At 38.0% G+C, this 17,851-nt stretch overlaps 1 protein-coding gene across 1 annotated transcript; it reads right to left on the bottom strand.

Moving 5' to 3' along the window:
* Positions 1 to 89: 89 nt before the first annotated feature.
* On the bottom strand, positions 90 to 983 carry LOC132547954 (high-affinity lysophosphatidic acid receptor-like). The gene has a single exon (XM_060211771.1). It carries the CDS (start codon positions 981 to 983, stop codon positions 90 to 92), a length of 894 nt encoding a protein of 297 aa, XP_060067754.1.
* Between the last annotated feature and the right edge of the window lie 16,868 nt (positions 984 to 17,851).

The raw sequence follows: 17,851 nt of genomic DNA, 5'->3' as shown, positions 1-17,851 counted from the left end.
GCTCCTGTTTAAATCGTCACTTTCAGGTCAACTGAGAGGAAACTTAAATCCATTTTCTACACCATTTATTTACTGTTATATAACATGAGTTAGTTGGATGTGTTCGACGAGTCCTGGAATTCGTACATGGCGCTGGGATTGATCCTTCGTTTGGTAGCCCCCATCATATTCGTCCTAGATTTACGTCTATTCGGGAGCCACATGCTACACACCTGACGAAACTTTTTTATCCGAATACTGTAAATTATGGGGTTGATAGCACTATTTGCATAGCCTATCCACAACAGAATCAAATGTCCCATCCTGTTAAATGTCCCATGGGACTGTGAAATTGTTATATTTAGCGCGTAAGGTGTCCAACACAGGACAAATGTGATAAATAGAAGAAGGATAGTTTTGAATGCCCTAGTTTTAAAACTCATATCGAGACTTACCCGAAACGATCTTTGTAAAACTGGTATTCCTAGCCTGCCATTGTTACTTATTACACTAACACTAAAATCCATATTTGGATGATTGTGAACCCTGCATTTGTTCTTACGGACAGCTCCTAGTATCTGTACAAATGAGAACGCCATCACTAATACGGGGAGGAAATGTGTAACACACAGCTTAAGAATCATGAATCCAACGTCGCGTGCTTTACCGTCGAATGTAAGAACACAAATTGTGTGACTTCGAACGAACTTATAATCACCCCATCCAACCGTTGACGGAAACGCCATCACCATAGATACCAGCCACGAGGCGACCATTAGCGTTTTGGCGCGATACGTTGTAAGTTTGTCTTTACGTTGGACAATTATCATATATCGGTCCATGCTGATGGTGAGGATCATGAAAACTCCCACAGACACAAAAGTATCCAACAAGAACAGCATCGCCTTGCACGACTCTGGGCTTAGAACATGTTCTTTCCAGAACAACGCTGAGAACGAAAACGTCATGGAGAAGGTCGCTGTGCATATGTCACTGAACGCCATGTTGGCGAGGAGCAGATTGATGGCCGACCGCATGGCCGACTTCTGATACACGATAAAACACACTATAGAGTTTCCCAGAAAACTTATTAATATCATACATACTAGGAGTACACCAAGAAATAATTCTAATACTTTTGGTAAATCCGCGTCGTCAGCAAACTGTTCTGTAGTTAAATCCGTGCCATTTTTACACGTACCGTTCACCGTCTGTAATGTCCATGTAGAACAGTCACTGACGATAGAGATGTTGGCGTGATTCATGTGTGGTTCAGTCGTCAGCTGGCAATAGATTTTCAAATTGTCTTCGTGATAATGGCGTCTGTCAACGGCTGGCGGGAGAATGGCATTGGCCAGCATTCTATATCAAAAGCGACTCCTGGCGGCAATAAGGTTCTTGATGGAGTTGAGACGACGTTGCAGTTTGATTTTGGACCTTTGACTAGTACGTCTTCCGACATGTTTTCTGTTTTTGCTCTGTGAATAAATGTAAATAAAGATTATACTCAGTGGTCTAATATTTCATTAAACGTTATAGAAATATAGGGGAACGAGAACATCACAAACCTTTTCACGGTGGACATGTTAATTCCGGGCTACCCCTCAAGAAGCTTATCTGATATTAAGATAAATACCAAAATAACGATACGTTTATGCTGCAGAAATTGGTTCAGCTAGTAATCGTTAACGTGTTCTTCAATCGTCGACCACGGTAACATCAAAGCCACCAGCTAGCGCTGCAAATAACGTATTGATGACTAATTATATTCTCTGGTAGGGCGACACAGAGGAATCATATAACCTCTGTTATCTCTTAAGTATCTTACTAAAATCCGGGAGGCTAACATCTGCCTAAATGTAGGTCTAGGTGATGTTATGTGTTGGTAATCAGTTTTTAAATAAAGTGTATACCTAGGCAGGTATAATCACATGTGGTTTTATAGAGTATTTTATCTAGAAAACATGCACTTATAACAACTGTTACGTTATAAGTTCAATGACATTTCAGGGTTTGGAGACAAAACGAAGACAAAATACGGTGTACTATTGGTAATGTTGGCGTTACAAAACATCCTAGAGGGATCTTGACGCCCACCATTGTTTGAACTTCGTTTTATTTTCCCTTCCTTTTCCGTATTTCCGTTCTTTTGCTCTTGATTGTATGAAATTTGAAAGTTCCTCTTAAGAAAAAGCAATAATAATTTTTAACTGTCGAGTCAAAAATGGTTACCTATCAGGAATTTTGTTTTTCTGATCGGTCCCAAAAAGAAAAAGGTACAAATAGGAAGCAAGACCTACAAATAGGATTTGAACAAAAATTAATTCAGTATTTCTGAAGAGATAGTGATAACACTTTTTATCGTCAAAATCCAAGATGACTGCTTGTCAGACATTTCGTTTTCCTGACAAGTTCCACACAATTGGAGATAAACGATAGCCTAGATATGGTTTTGAGAAAGACTCATAAAGTATTTCCTACGAAATAAGGACAACAATTTTTCATTAACAAAATCCAAGATGACCCCTTGTCAGCCATTTTGTTTATTTAATCATTTCGGAAATCAAAGTGAAGTCACTGGGGACCAAAGAGAACCTCTACATGAAAGTTAACCAAGATCCAAGAAAACAAGGAAAGCTAAAGGACGGACCACGGACACTGCCCACCATCTGATGATACTAACTGTGAGATATAATTATATCCGACAGTAAAATAACACTTGTTGTCACATGTAGTTATACCCGACAGTAAAATAACACTTGCTGTCACATATAGTTATACCCGACAGTAAAATAACACTTGTTGTCACATGTAGTTATACCCGACAGTAAAATAACACTTATTGTCATATATAGTTATTACCGACAGTAAAATAACACTTGTTGTCAAATATAGTTATTTCCGACAGTAAAATAACACTTGTTGTCACACATAGTTATACCCGACAGTAAAATAACACTTATTGTCACATATAGGTATACCCGACAGTAAAATAACACTTATTGTCACATTTTATCATTTAGTACATTAAAATAACACTTATTGTCACATATTACCATTTAGTACAGTTAAATAACACTTGTTGTCACATGTAGTTATACCCGACAGTAAAATAACACTTGTTGTCACATATAGTTATACCCGACAGTAAAATAACACTTATTGTCACATTTTATCATTTAGTACATTAAAATAACACTTATTGTCACATATTACCATTTAGTACAGTTAAATAACACTTATTTTCACATATTATCATTTAGTACAGTAAAATAACACTTATTGTCACACATAATTATAACCAACAGTAATTAAACATGTTTACTGTCACATATAATTATACCCTACCGTCATCAAACGTCCAAATTGTTTAGATGTCACCAAGTATCATTCTATTTATTGGTCGTCCAGATTGTATTTATAAAGACAATAAATGCAATCTGACGCCCACCCTCTAGTCACATATACATTTACAACATTACTCGGCCATTAAATAACACTAAAGAGGGTGCATGTCTCCCAGTCGCGTGACGGTGTCGAACGCCTCGTTATATCAACACTAGGAAACGACTGAGGAAACGGACTTCGTGTGACACAAACCAAAGCTCAAGTAGTTTCATTTAATTAAAAGCATGTAGCTCTATAAACACGTTAATTCGTGTCGTGTTGTCTGTCTATACACAGTGATTAATCACACAAGTACTAATACATTTTCTGAGGACATCTCATCATGAAAAATACATAAACTATGTAATGCATTCATATCTGATATATGTAAACATGTCACAAACTGTTAACTTGGATTCTTTTTTAATCTGACGTAGATTGAAAAAACAAGAGACCCATGGGCCTAACTGGTCACCTGACTATAAAAAACATATATAAGATATAACAGCTGAAGTACTAGAAGTAGGAACAGTAATAAAATTATATTAAATCAGTTTAGATTCCAAAAGTTTAACAGCTAAGACAAACAAAAGGCCTAATAACCCCGAATTGTGCATCTGCCTACAGAAAAGATTATCGGTTCGTCATGTCAATTTCTGTCTCATACATTCATGTTATAAAAGCAATAACCTTGACCTTTTAGTTATTGGGGAAAAGTCTTAAGGTTTCAACACATTTGACTCCTGTGTCCTTGAAATTGATTCATGGTCTTTAATTTTGATACACTTGGTAGCGTTTCATGTGACCTGGAAAGTAGGTCAATGTCAATCACCCAATTTTTATGTCGATCTTTTTAAAAAAAACTGGTACCCCTTCTTCCAAATATACCACAGGCCCATTATCAATAGCCCGAACGCGTTTGTTATTGAAAAGAAGTCGTTTGAATATTTGAACACATTTTAAACTCTGTGACCTGGAGAAAAGGTCAATGTCATTCATTTAAAAAACTTGGTAGCCTTTTATCCCCGCATACTGCAGGCCCAATATTAGCATCTTGGGACTTTTGGTTATTAAAACGATAATATGAAAGATTTTAACACATTTAATCTTGTTACTTTTGAAAGTGGGTCAATGTCATTCATTTGAACAAAATTGATGGTCCTTGATCCCAATATGCTGTATGCCGAATGTCAGCATCCTCTGTGCTATCGAGAAGAAGCCATTTTAGGATTTTAATATATTTAATCTCTGTGCCATAGAAAGTGGGTCAATGCCATTTATTTGGACATATGTTATAGGCCAAAGTTCAGCACACTTAGCCTGTTGGTTATTTAGAAGAAGTCGCTTGAATGGGGAGAATATGCACGGCGGAAGGCGCATGACGGCATATATATACCGATATATCTAACAGGTAACAGACATTATCTCCATTGTAACACAATAATTTATATAAACCAACAAATCATCTGTGTTTCCAAGGGAACGGATACATAGCAGACAGAGCCCTACCTAAACAGCGGTGTTCGTGTATGTAATTAATCATATCTCTATCAAAGCGAAGCTATAATGGGGATAAATCTATCGGCCAAACGATCGGCTATCAACTCCCAACATCACAATAAGTAAACATAATAAAACCGTTTAGATAGTGTGTACAGTTGTATTGAATAAACTGTATTTGTCGCGAATTTTTTTTTTTTTACATCTCCATACCATAAAAATTGATTTGTTAATATCGTGATTGTGAGTGTAAAGTTAAAATGCTAAACCTTTTTCAGGTGATATAACTTATTTTGTCAGCGTTTTATACTATAAGATGTTTTTTTTTTTTTTTTTTGATGGGGAGGGGGGTGGGGGGGTGGGGGGGTGGGGAGGGGAGAGTTCTAGTGACGTAACAACAGCTTCATTCAGGTTCTGATATTGTAAGTCACGGCTATAATTATTTTTCATTTTCATGAAAGGAGGTGTCATAGTTTTCTTATTCAATTTTTCATGGGCACTATTTGATTTGGGGGCAAATTTTTAGTCTTTTGCGGCGCGATTTCCAAGGATCATACGTCATGGTTTTTAATGCCGTGTTCGTGGAGATTCGTACGGTGATGTAATGTATTCTGATACGCTTCTCAACGAAATGAGTTTGTTTCTTCAGATATCATTATGACATCCGTGTTTTTGCTTGATTATTGCAAAGGTCATTGATAATGATAGGGATGATGAGCTAATATCAAGGGTTTACTCTAGAATGCCACATGCATATTGGGGAATCGCTCAGACGACTATGGAAAACAGAGGTTGCTGACTTCAATTCTAAGTTGGCACACAATATTTACCTAGTTGTATCGGGAAGAGTGCATCAGTTTTAGAAAGGAAAACATCGGAAAATGTTCTACAATATTTTCTATGGTGTGGAGCCGTGCCCTAGATAATCTTAAAAAATATATAAGTTTGTGTGCTTTTATCGTCCATGTTACTAGTTTATATATCGGCTATAACAGAACAAAAACAGAAACAAAAACTGACCTAGCATCGGTCCATGTGGAACTCCAGCAACAACGGTGTTAAAAGTAGAGAGAATACTCTCGGCTTTCTATCAGATCTATGATCAGCAGTCCACACAAACAATTTCACATTAATATCATTGGAACTGCAGTTTGTATAAAAGCATGACTACAGCTTTACATATGTCACAGAAAACATCGCATTCCGTTTCCTTTGCCTAAGGTATACATTGGTATGATAAAAATATTATGATAAAAGTGTGTTGATTCCCAATAAATAAATAAAACAAGAATGATGTTTAGAAATAATTTCACTTTCAAGTAAATAATTTATGAGATATTTATATACACATTCTATGATATCTTGTATAAACAGGATTAAAAAGATATATCATTTGATACACCAAACATTGATGTTTGCAGCTCCCTGAGACACTGGGATAGGCCCAGTTTCCATAGCTTTATTACAAAGAGGGGGAAGAGGAAACGGAACTCCACCAGATCTAGAGACATTTTTCCCATTAAGTACAGAAAATTAACCAAATGGATTGTTATCAATTTTAAATAAAATTCAAGAGAGACAGACAGAGACAGACAGAGAGACAGACAGAGAGAGAGAGGGGGAGAGAGAGAGAGAGAGAGAGAGAGAGAGGGGGGGGGGTGGAAGATCATTTGATTACTCAGTCATTCTACATAATCAAATTGTTGTTGAAGTAAACAAACAGAGATTCACGGCAAACTAAACCTGTATGTTTCTCTGTGAATAGGAGAGCTCGCATTAACAGTGTCTTACATTTAATCTGACTTTATTTGTAAACAAAAATGATTAACTTGTCACCATAACAACTGTCGTCTAGGATTATATTAGAACCAGTGTAATGACACAAGTCTTTATTGGTCTGGTATCAACAGCGGTTATTACTGCTAGGTACATATAAGCTCCGTAATACAACCAGTCTTCTAATCAAACAAACTCCATCAGGGCACCTGTCTATTTATGTGTTCACCATAAACCAAATAACAGCAAGCAATGACTACAACATATACACAGTAACAATGATTACACGGTAACAATACACACACAGTAACAATGATTACACGGTAACAATACACACACAGTAACAATGACTACACGGTAACAATGATTACACGGTAACAATGACTACACGGTAACAATGATTACACGGTAACAATGATTACACGGTAACAATGATTACACGGTAACAATGATTACACGGTAACAATCCATACACAGTAACAATGATTACACAGTAACAATGATTACACGTAAACAATGATTAAATGACAACATTCTATATATTCAGTAACACTGACTACACGACAACATGTAGTCACTATATACACAGTGTGTGATCTGTGATGTGTAGTACCTATATCCAGTGTGTGATCTGTGATGTGTAGTAAATATTTACAGTGTGTGATGTGTAGTAACTATATACACAGTGTGTGATCTCTGATGTGTACTAACTATATACAGTGTGTGATCTGTGATGTGCAGTAACTACTTACAGTGTGTGATGTGTAGTAACTTTATACAGTATGTGATGTGTAGTAACTATATACACGGTGTGTGATATGTAATGTGTAGTAACTATATACATTGTGTGATCTGTGATGTGTAGTAACTATATACTTTGTGTGATCTGTGATGTGTAGTAACTATATACAGTGTGTGATTTGTGATGTGTAGTAACTATATACACAGTGTGTGATCTGTGATGTATAGTAACTATATATACAGTGTGTGACCTGTGATGTGTAGTAACTATATACAGTGTGTGATCTGTGCTTTGTAGTAACTATATACACAGTGTGTGATCTTTCATGTGTAGTAACTATATACACAGTGTGTGATCTGTGATGTGTAGTAACTATATACACAGTGTGTGATCTGTGATGTGTAGTAACTATATACAGTGTGTGATCTGTGATGTGTAGTAACTTTATACACAGTGTGTGATCTGTAATGTGTAGTAACTATATACACAATGTGTGACCAGTGATGTGTAGTAAGTATACACAGTGTGTGGTCAGTGATGTTTAGTAACTATATACAGTGTGTGATATGTGATGTGTAGTAACTATACACGGTATGTGATCTGTGATGTGTAGTAACTATTTACAGTGTGTGATTTGTAGTAACTATTTACAGTGTGTGATGTGTAGTAACTATATACACAGTGTGTGATCTCTGATGTGTAGTAACTATATACACAATGTGTGACCAGTGATGTGTAGTAGGTATACACAGTGTGTGGTCAGTGATGTTTAGTAACTATACACGGTGTGTGATTTGTGATGTGTAGTAACTATTTACAGTGTGTGATGTGTAGTAACTATTTACAGTGTGTGATGTGTAGTAACTATATACACAGTGTGTGACCAGTGATGTGTAGTAACTATACACAATGTGTGACCAGTGATGTTTAGTAACTATATACACAGTGTGTGATCTGTGATGTGTAGTAACTATATACACAATGTGTGACCAGTGATGTTTAGTAACTATATACAGTGTGTGATTTGTGATGTGTAGTAACTATATACACGGTATGTGATCTGTGATGTGTAGTAACTATTTACAGTGTGTGATGTGTAGTAACTATTTACAGTGTGTGATCTGTGATGTGTAGTAACTATATACACAGTGTGCTATCTGTGATGTGTAGTAATTATATACACAGTGTGTGATCCGTGATGTGTAGTAACTATTTACAGTGTTTGATGTGTAGTAACTTTATACAGTGTGTGATGTGTAGTAACTATGTACACAGTGTGTGATGTGTAGTAACTATATACAGTGTGTGATGTGTAGTAACTATATACACAGTGTGTGATGTTTGATGTGTAGTAACTATACACAGTGTGTGATATGTGATGTGTAGTAACTTTATACAGTGTGTGATGTGTAGTAACTATATACACAGTGTGTGATCTGTGATGTGTAGTACCTATATCCAGTGTGTGATCTGTGATGTGTAGTAAATATTTACAGTGTGTGATGTGTAGTAACTATATACACAGTGTGTGATCTCTGATGTGTACTAACTATATACAGTGTGTGATCTGTGATGTGCAGTAACTACTTACAGTGTGTGATGTGTAGTAACTTTATACAGTGTGTGATGTGTAGTAACTATATACACGGTGTGTGATATGTAATGTGTAGTAACTATATACATTGTGTGATCTGTGATGTGTAGTAACTATATACACTGTGTGTGATCTGTGATGTATAGTAACTATATATACAGTGTGTGACCTGTGATGTGTAGTAACTATATACAGTGTGTGATCTGTGCTTTGTAGTAACTATATACACAGTGTGTGATCTTTCATGTGTAGTAACTATATACACAGTGTGTGATCTGTGATGTGTAGTAACTATATACAGTGTGTGATCTGTGATGTGTAGTAACTATATACAGTGTGTGATCTGTGATGTGTAGTAACTTTATACACAGTGTGTGATCTGTAATGTGTAGTAACTATATACACAATGTGTGACCAGTGATGTGTAGTAAGTATACACAGTGTGTGGTCAGTGATGTTTAGTAACTATATACAGTGTGTGATATGTGATGTGTAGTAACTATACACGGTATGTGATCTGTGATGTGTAGTAACTATTTACAGTGTGTGATGTGTAGTAACTATATACACAGTGTGTGACCAGTGATGTGTAGTAACTATACACAATGTGTGACCAGTGATGTTTAGTAACTATATACACAGTGTGTGATCTGTGATGTGTAGTAACTATATACACAATGTGTGACCAGTGATGTTTAGTAACTATATACACAGTGTGTGATCTGTGATGTGTAGTAACTATTTACAGTGTTTGATGTGTAGTAACTTTATACAGTGTGTGATGTGTAGTAACTATGTACACAGTGTGTGATGTGTAGTAAGTATATACAGTGTGTGATGTGTAGTAACTATATACACAGTGTGTGATGTGTGATGTGTAGTAACTATACACAGTGTGTGATATGTGATGTGTAGTAACTTTATACAGTGTGTGATGTGTAGTAACTATATACACAGTGTGTGATCTGTGATGTGTAGTAACTTTATACACAGTGTATGATCTTTCATGTGTAGTAACTTTATACAGTATGTGATGTGTAGTAGTTATATACACAGTGTGTGATTTGTGATGTGTAGTAACTATATATACAGTGTGTGATCTGTGATGTGTAGTAACTATATACACAGTTTGTCGTGTTTGATGTGTAGTAACTATATACACAGTGTGTGATGTGTGATGTGTGATGTGTAGTAACTATATACAGTATGTGATGTGTAGTAGTTATATACACAGTGTGTGATTTGTCATGTGTAGTAACTATATATACAGTGTGTGATCAGTGATGTGTAGTAACTATATACAGTGTGTGATCTGTGATGTGTAGTAACTATATACACAGTGTGTGATCTGTGATGTGTAGTAGTTATATACAGTGTGTGATCCGTGATGTGTAGTAACTATTTACAGTGTGTGATTTGTAGTAACTATATACAGTGTGTGGTGTTTGATGTGTAGTAACTATATACACAGTGTGTGATGTGTGATGTGTGATGTGTAGTAACTATACACGGTGTGTGATCTGTGATGTGTAGTAACTATGTACACAGTGTGTGATGTGTAGTAGCTATACACACAGTGTGTGGTGTTTGATGTGTAGTAACTATGTACACAGTGTGTGATGTGTAGTAACTATACACACAGTGTGTGGTGTTTGATGTGTAGTAACTATGTACACAGTGTGTGATGTGTAGTAATTATACACGGTGTGTGATCTGTGATGTGTAGTAACTATGTACACAGTGTGTGATGTGTAGTAACTATATACACAGTGTGTGGTGTTTGATGTGTAGTAACTATATACACAGTGTGTGGTGTTTGATGTGTAGTAACTATACACAGTGTGTGATATGTGATGTGTAGTAACTTTATACAGTGTGTTATGTGTAGTAACTATATACACAGTGTGTGATATATGATGTGTAGTAACTATATACAGTGTGTGATGTGTGGTGTGTAGTAACTATACAGACAGTACACCGAGAGAAGTATGATTAAATATTAATTTCTTTTGATAAAGCAATACAATATTTTGGTGTGAATGTTATTATTGAAATGACGGCTGACATTAATTCAGTGAACGATACGACGAAAATTATAAGAAATCCCTTTGACCAAGAAGACCATTGTAAAATCGCCATTCAGATTATTTATCCTATATGAATACACGGTGTATTTCCAGTAAAATTGTTAAAAACAACCATGTAAAACTATGGAAACCCGTAAGAAACCAACCTGAAATATCCCGTGACTGAACTGCTACACATCCAAATGGTCCGTCCTCACACCAGCTGTGTGTTGTTGACGTACGTCTATAGTCAGACGGCATCGTCCTCTGTCAACACGGTGGTGGTTAGAAAGTAAATACAAAGAACTCATAATCCGTGTAATATCGCCTGCACTGAAGTGTCCTTATCTCCTTATCAGGTCCCGACCCTCGTACCTGATCACCCTGGGGCCCTGTTTACCCGGCGACACGTGTTTCTTTACCTCGGGACACGTATTGACAGTCATGCACTTTGCCAGAGATATAACTGGCTTTTGTTTTACATTAATAGATATTCGTGTTCGGAATCAATGCATGGCTCGTACTCAAGATATTAAGATTATACGGACAATACATTTGAAAGTAACCTGTTTATTTACAAATGAAACAGAAAGGAAACTGCATTAGTTGAAATAAGCATAGAAACGTTTACAATCAAATCTTTCGTTGTGCGACCACAGATCATGTTGTTATCAGTTGCAAAGTTCAGAAGAGAGATGCGCAAGTAACTGTACATACAACACAGTAACATGGACGTAACTGGACTTACAACACTGTAGCGTGCACGTAAATGGACTTACAACACAGTAGCGTGCACGTAACTGGACTTACAACACTGTAGCGTGGACGTAAATGGACTCACAACACAGAAGCATGGACGTAACTGGACAACAACACAGTAACATGGCCGTAACTGGATTTACAACACTGTAGCGTTGACGTAACTGGACTCACAACACAGAAGCATGGACGTAACTGGATTACAACACAGTAACATGGCCGTAACTGGATTTACAACACCGTAGCGTGGACGTAACTGGACTCAAAACACAGAAGCATGGACGTAACTGGATTAAAACACTGTAGCGTGGACGTAACTGGACCTACAACACAGTAGCGTGGACGTAACTGGACTTACAACATTGTAGCGTGGACTAACTGAACTTACAGCACAGTAGCGTGGACGTAACTGGACTTACAGTACTGTAGCGTGGACGTAACTGGACTTACAACACAGTAACATGGACGTAACTGGACTTACAACACAGTAGTATGGACGTAACTGGATTACAACATAGTAACATGGACGTAACTGGACTTACAACATAGTAGCGTGGACGTAACTGGACTTACAACACAGTAGCGTGGACGAAACTGGACTTACAGCACTGTAGCGTGGACGTACCTGGACTTACACCACTATAGCGTGGACGTAACTGGACTTACAACACAGTAGCGTGCACGTAACTGGACTTACAACACGCTAACATGGACGTAACTGGACTTACAACACAGTAGCATGGACGTAACTGGATTACAACATAGTAACATGGACATAACTGGACTTACAACACTGTAACATGGACGTAACTGGACTTACAACACAGTAACATGGACGTAACTGGACACACAACACAGTAACATGGACGTAACTGGACTTACAACACAGTAACGTGGACGTAACTGGACTTACAACACAGTAGCGTGGACGTAACTGGACTTACAACACAGTAGCGTGGACGTAACTGGACTTACAACACAGTAGCGTGGACGTAACTGGACTTACAACACAGTAGCGTGGACGTAACTGGACTTACAACACAGTAGCGTGCACGTAACTGGATTTACAACACTGTAGCGTGGACGTAACTGGACTTACAACACAGTAGCGTGGACGTAACTGGACTTACAACACAGTACCACCGACGTAACTGGACTTACAACACAGTAACATGGACGTAACTGGACTTACAACACAGTAACATCGACGTAACTGGACACACAACACAGTAACATGGACGTAACTGGACTTACAACACAGTAGCGTGGACGTACCTGGACTTACAACACAGTAGCGTGGACGTGACTGGACTTACAACACAGTAGCGTGGACGTAACTGGACTTACAACACAGTAGCGTGGACGTAACTGGACTTACAACACAGTAGCGTGGACGTAACTGGACTTACAACACAGTAGCGTGCACGTAACTGGACTTACAACACTGTAGCGTGGACGTAAATGGACTTACAACACAGTAACATGGACGTAACTGGACTTACAACACAGTAGCGTGGACGTAACTGGACTCACAACACAGTAACGTGGACGTAACTGGACTTACAACACAGTAACACCGACGTAACTGGACTTACAACACAGTAACATGGACGTAACTGGACTTACAACACAGTAACACCGACGTAACTGGACTTACAACACAGTAGCGTGGACGTAACTGGACTCACAACACAGTAACGTGGACGTAACTGGACTTACAACACAGTAACACCGACGTAACTGGACTTACAACACAGTAACACCGACGTAACTGGACTTACAACACAGTAACATGGACGTAACTGGACTTACAACACAGTAGCGTGGACGTAACTGGACGTACAACACAGTCGCGTGGACGTAACTGGACTCACAACACAGTAACACCGACGTAACTGGACTTACAACACAGTAACACCGACGTAACTGGACTTACAACACAGTAACATGGACGTAACTGGACTTACAACACAGTAACGTGGACGTAACTGGACTTACAACACAGTAACACCGACGTAACTGGACTTACAACACAGTAACACCGACGTAACTGGACTTACAACACAGTAACACCGACGTAACTGGACTCACAACACAATTCTTTTGTATGACTTAAGTAATATATCTTATATAAATTGCTATCTAATTCAGTATTCTTTATAAGATGCCTGGTTTATTCAATAGATGATATGTAATAGTGTCTTCATATTATTATTAGGCAATCACAAATATAATTCACAAGTGTGTCTAATATCTTAGTATCCTCTATTTACTACATTTTGGCCAGCGAAATTGAGAGAAATATCTTATTCACTAGCGAAAAATAACACATATATCAAAGAGATATTTCACACTAGCAATGAACCATCTAATTAAATAAATTAGATATTTCATAAATATAAAATAAAATATTTAATACACAAATAAGATGTAGTACTAATATATACTCAGCAAAAAATAAAGGTTAACATGTTTTATTGGCGAATACCTGTAAATGAGTGAAAACAAAATGACGTTTGTGCAATATTAGAAAATGGTAATGTTTTGCATTACAAAATCCAAGTGGGTTACCAAAATCATTCAAGCGTGAAAGTCTGTATTAGCGAAAGAGCTGCACGAGGTTTTCTAACTTGTATCTTCGCTTTAATTTTATAAACATTCAAACTGACAACTGTTCCTTAGATCCTTAGGACTTAGAAATCACCGAATCTTGCTATCTATCAACTTCATCATTATGCCCCGGCTGTCACAAGTACAGAGAGAAAGAGCTGTAGGCATGATCCAGGTTGGGGAGTCTCGCCGTCGAGTTGCACGGCATTTTGGTTGCAGTGTTAAGGCAATTTGCCAGTTGGTAAGTCGTTTAAACCAAACTGGGTCAACATCCGATCGTCCCCGAAGCGGCCGACCCCGTAAAACGACCGCCAGGGATGATCGTCGTATACGATTGATACACTTGCGCAATCGATTCGTAACCGCAGTAGAGACTACAAGGACATTGTGTGGGCGTCGTGTGTCTCCCCCAAACAGTCCGCAACAGGTTGAGGGCCTACCAATTGAAAGCGCGGCGTCCCTACACTGGACCCAATTTGTTGCGACGTCACCGTAATAATCGGCGTAACTGGACCCGTGTTCACCGTCGTTGGGCCTTACGACAATGGAACAATGTTCTGTTTTCAGATGAGTCCAGGTTTTGTCTGCAACACGGTGACGGAAGGCGCAGAGTATGGAGGCGACGAGGGGAGCGTTTTGCGAACTGCTTAGTCACAGAACGGGACCGCTTTGGCGGCGGAAGTGTAATGGTCTGGGCTGGTATTTGTGGGGGGACTTGTACCAGGCTTGTTGTGTTAAATGGAAATTTAACCGGCATTCGATATCGGGACGAAATTTTAAGACCAGTGGTTCTGCCATTCAAACTTGCCATGGCGTTGGCGCCATTTTTCGCTGAACAGGATAACGCTCTCAGCGCACACCAGTCGGTTTACGAGTTCCTTGCAGCAGAATAACGTACAGGTGTTAGATTGGCCATCTAAATCACCTGATTTGTCACCGATTGAGCATGTCTGGGACGTTCTTGGGCGACGCGTGAGAGAAGCCTTGATCGCTGAAAGGAACAACATCTCTCCTCGAATTATCCGCCGGTTTACGAGTTCCATGCGACGACGCTGCAATGCTGTTTACTTCGCAAACGGTGGCCATACCCGTTACTAATGGTGTTCCCTTTGAAATTGACCCAAACGTCCTTTACAGTCGAATAAAATCAACTGAACGCAAAGTTTTATAATGAACCATGACTGCAGTTTTATCAGAATTAATCAATTACTTTATTCGTACATGATTGGTAAGGATTTATGAAGGGGTTAATTAATTAATCACAGAATAAAGTAGTGTTACCTTTCTTCTTTTGTTTAGTATATTAGATATCTCTATCAATTTGATCAAATACTGGTATCAGCAGTACTCCATGAATAAATGACACCTTGTCATAAATTTAACCATCAAGCCCCTGTGCAGGCAGTACTGGAGACATCGTTAACATGTGGGTTTGTTCGTCATTAAATGATAATGATAGTTCATTCTCATATCATTTTCTTAGAACAAGCATTATTATATCCCTGGAAGACAAACAAATCACCTCACAATTTAGTCCCTGTCAAAAATTATTGAACCAACGCACGTGTATTTATTTGTGTGTGGGCCATCATTATGTGATAATGATACCTCCATCTCACCTATAGAACAACATCAATATCTAAACCCTGGAAAACAAAAAACAAAAACAAAACAAAACATTAAAGCACTGGTTTTGAAACACCAATACTTATCCATTAATGACGGAGTCATACATCAGAGGAAGTCGTATGCTAGGTCGCGTTCGTGTTGTATCGAATCAAAACACATGATCACGGTGTCTACAGATAAAAGATTTTAAAACAATTCATGACGACAGTGTCTAAAGTGTCTTATGATGTTAGATTTCAAACAACACATAACGAACCGGGAGTCTACATATGTTTGATTTCAAACAATACATGACGACTGTGTCTAATAATGTTAAGATTTCAAACAATAAATGACGAACCTAGTGTTTGCAGGTGTTATATTTCAACCAACACATGATGACGGTGTCTAATGATGCTAGATTTCAAACAACTCAAGACGACAGCGTCTAAAGTGTCTTATGATGTTAGATTTCAAACAACACATGACGAACCGGGTGTCTACATATGTTAGATTTCAAACAACACATGACGAACCGGGTGTCTACATATGTTAGATTTCAAACAACACATGACGAACCGGGTGTCTACATATGTTAGATTTCAAACAACACATGACGACGGTGTCTACAACTATTAAAGAGTTCAAACAACACATGACGCGTTTGGGCTTTACACAATATTGATGACTTCGGTGTCTTCTTGTGCTCATCCCTCGCTTGTTACACTGAACAAACCATACTACCGGATACATTCGCGATCTCCCATCACTGTTTACTCATGGAAAGCATCACTGAAACTGATCTGATCATGGACACCTCTAATACTGAACGGAAACGTTTGTTACTTCAAGGTTGTTACCAGGTACTCTATGAAATGTCTCGGTAAGCAGTGGAAGATTTTTAAGAACGTGATTGTTCGTCGTCTCTTTATACAAAGTACATTTGAGAAGAAGTGACCTGCAATTTGCAAACGATATGAAGTACGTTTTGTTCTAGTAGTATTATTACCGTTTAGATAAAGGAGTGTAAAATCGTTGGATTGTAATTCCAGACAAGGAAATGTGTTACTATAGCGATTTGACGAAATGTTTCTCGAATAGATTTTTAGTCGACTTTCTTGTAGCACTGCAAGATACGAGTAACATTTTCCCCTGGTGAAGTTGCAAGCATAAATCAATATTTCATACTATTGAATCTTGGCTTATCTTCTCTATCCCCATGTTGATAATTAAAATATCTAAACAATCATTTCACAGTTGGCATGTCCAACATTTCAGGAACACACTACGGTTGGCATTTTGCAGGCTAAAGCACAACATATTACGTTTATAAGGTGTTTTGAGGTTAGCTCAAAATTTTAACGTTAATGCCCACAGGCCACTGCCAAAATGAACAAAGAAACTGAGGAAAACCTATTCTTTGTAGTGACCTGTAGACCCAGAAGTAGTATTATTACCGTTTAGGTATGGAAGTGTAAAATCTTCGGATTGTAATTCCTGAGAAGGAAATGTGTTACTATAGCGATTTGATTTGACGAAATGTTTCTCGAATAGATTTTTAGTTGACTTTCTTGTAGCACTGCAAGATACGAGTAACATTTTCCCCTGGTGAAGTTGCAAGCATAAATCAATATTTCACACTATTGAATCTTGGCTTATCTTCTCTATCCCAGAGTTAATTAAAATATCTTCAGCAATCATTTCACAGTTGGCATGTCCAGGATTTCAACAATACACTACGGTTGGCAGTTTGCAGGCTAAAGCACATGTTACGTTTTTAAGGTGTTTTGAGGTTAGCCCGAAATTTGAACGTAAATGCCCACAGGCCAC

This window comes from Ylistrum balloti, unplaced genomic scaffold, assembly GCF_031769215.1.
Source record: "Ylistrum balloti isolate Yb309-2 unplaced genomic scaffold, AGI_CSIRO_Ybal_v1 Utg369990, whole genome shotgun sequence".
NCBI classification, from domain to species: domain Eukaryota; kingdom Metazoa; phylum Mollusca; class Bivalvia; order Pectinida; family Pectinidae; genus Ylistrum; species Ylistrum balloti.
Note: the sequence above shows the minus strand (reverse complement) of the source record. Positions and strands in the feature narration are given on the sequence as shown.

Bases quoted from the DNA above. Each gene is read 5' to 3' on its own strand.
- LOC132547954 (XM_060211771.1), bottom strand. From the start codon at position 983: ATGGCGTTCAGTGACATATGCACAGCGACCTTCTCCATGACGTTTTCG.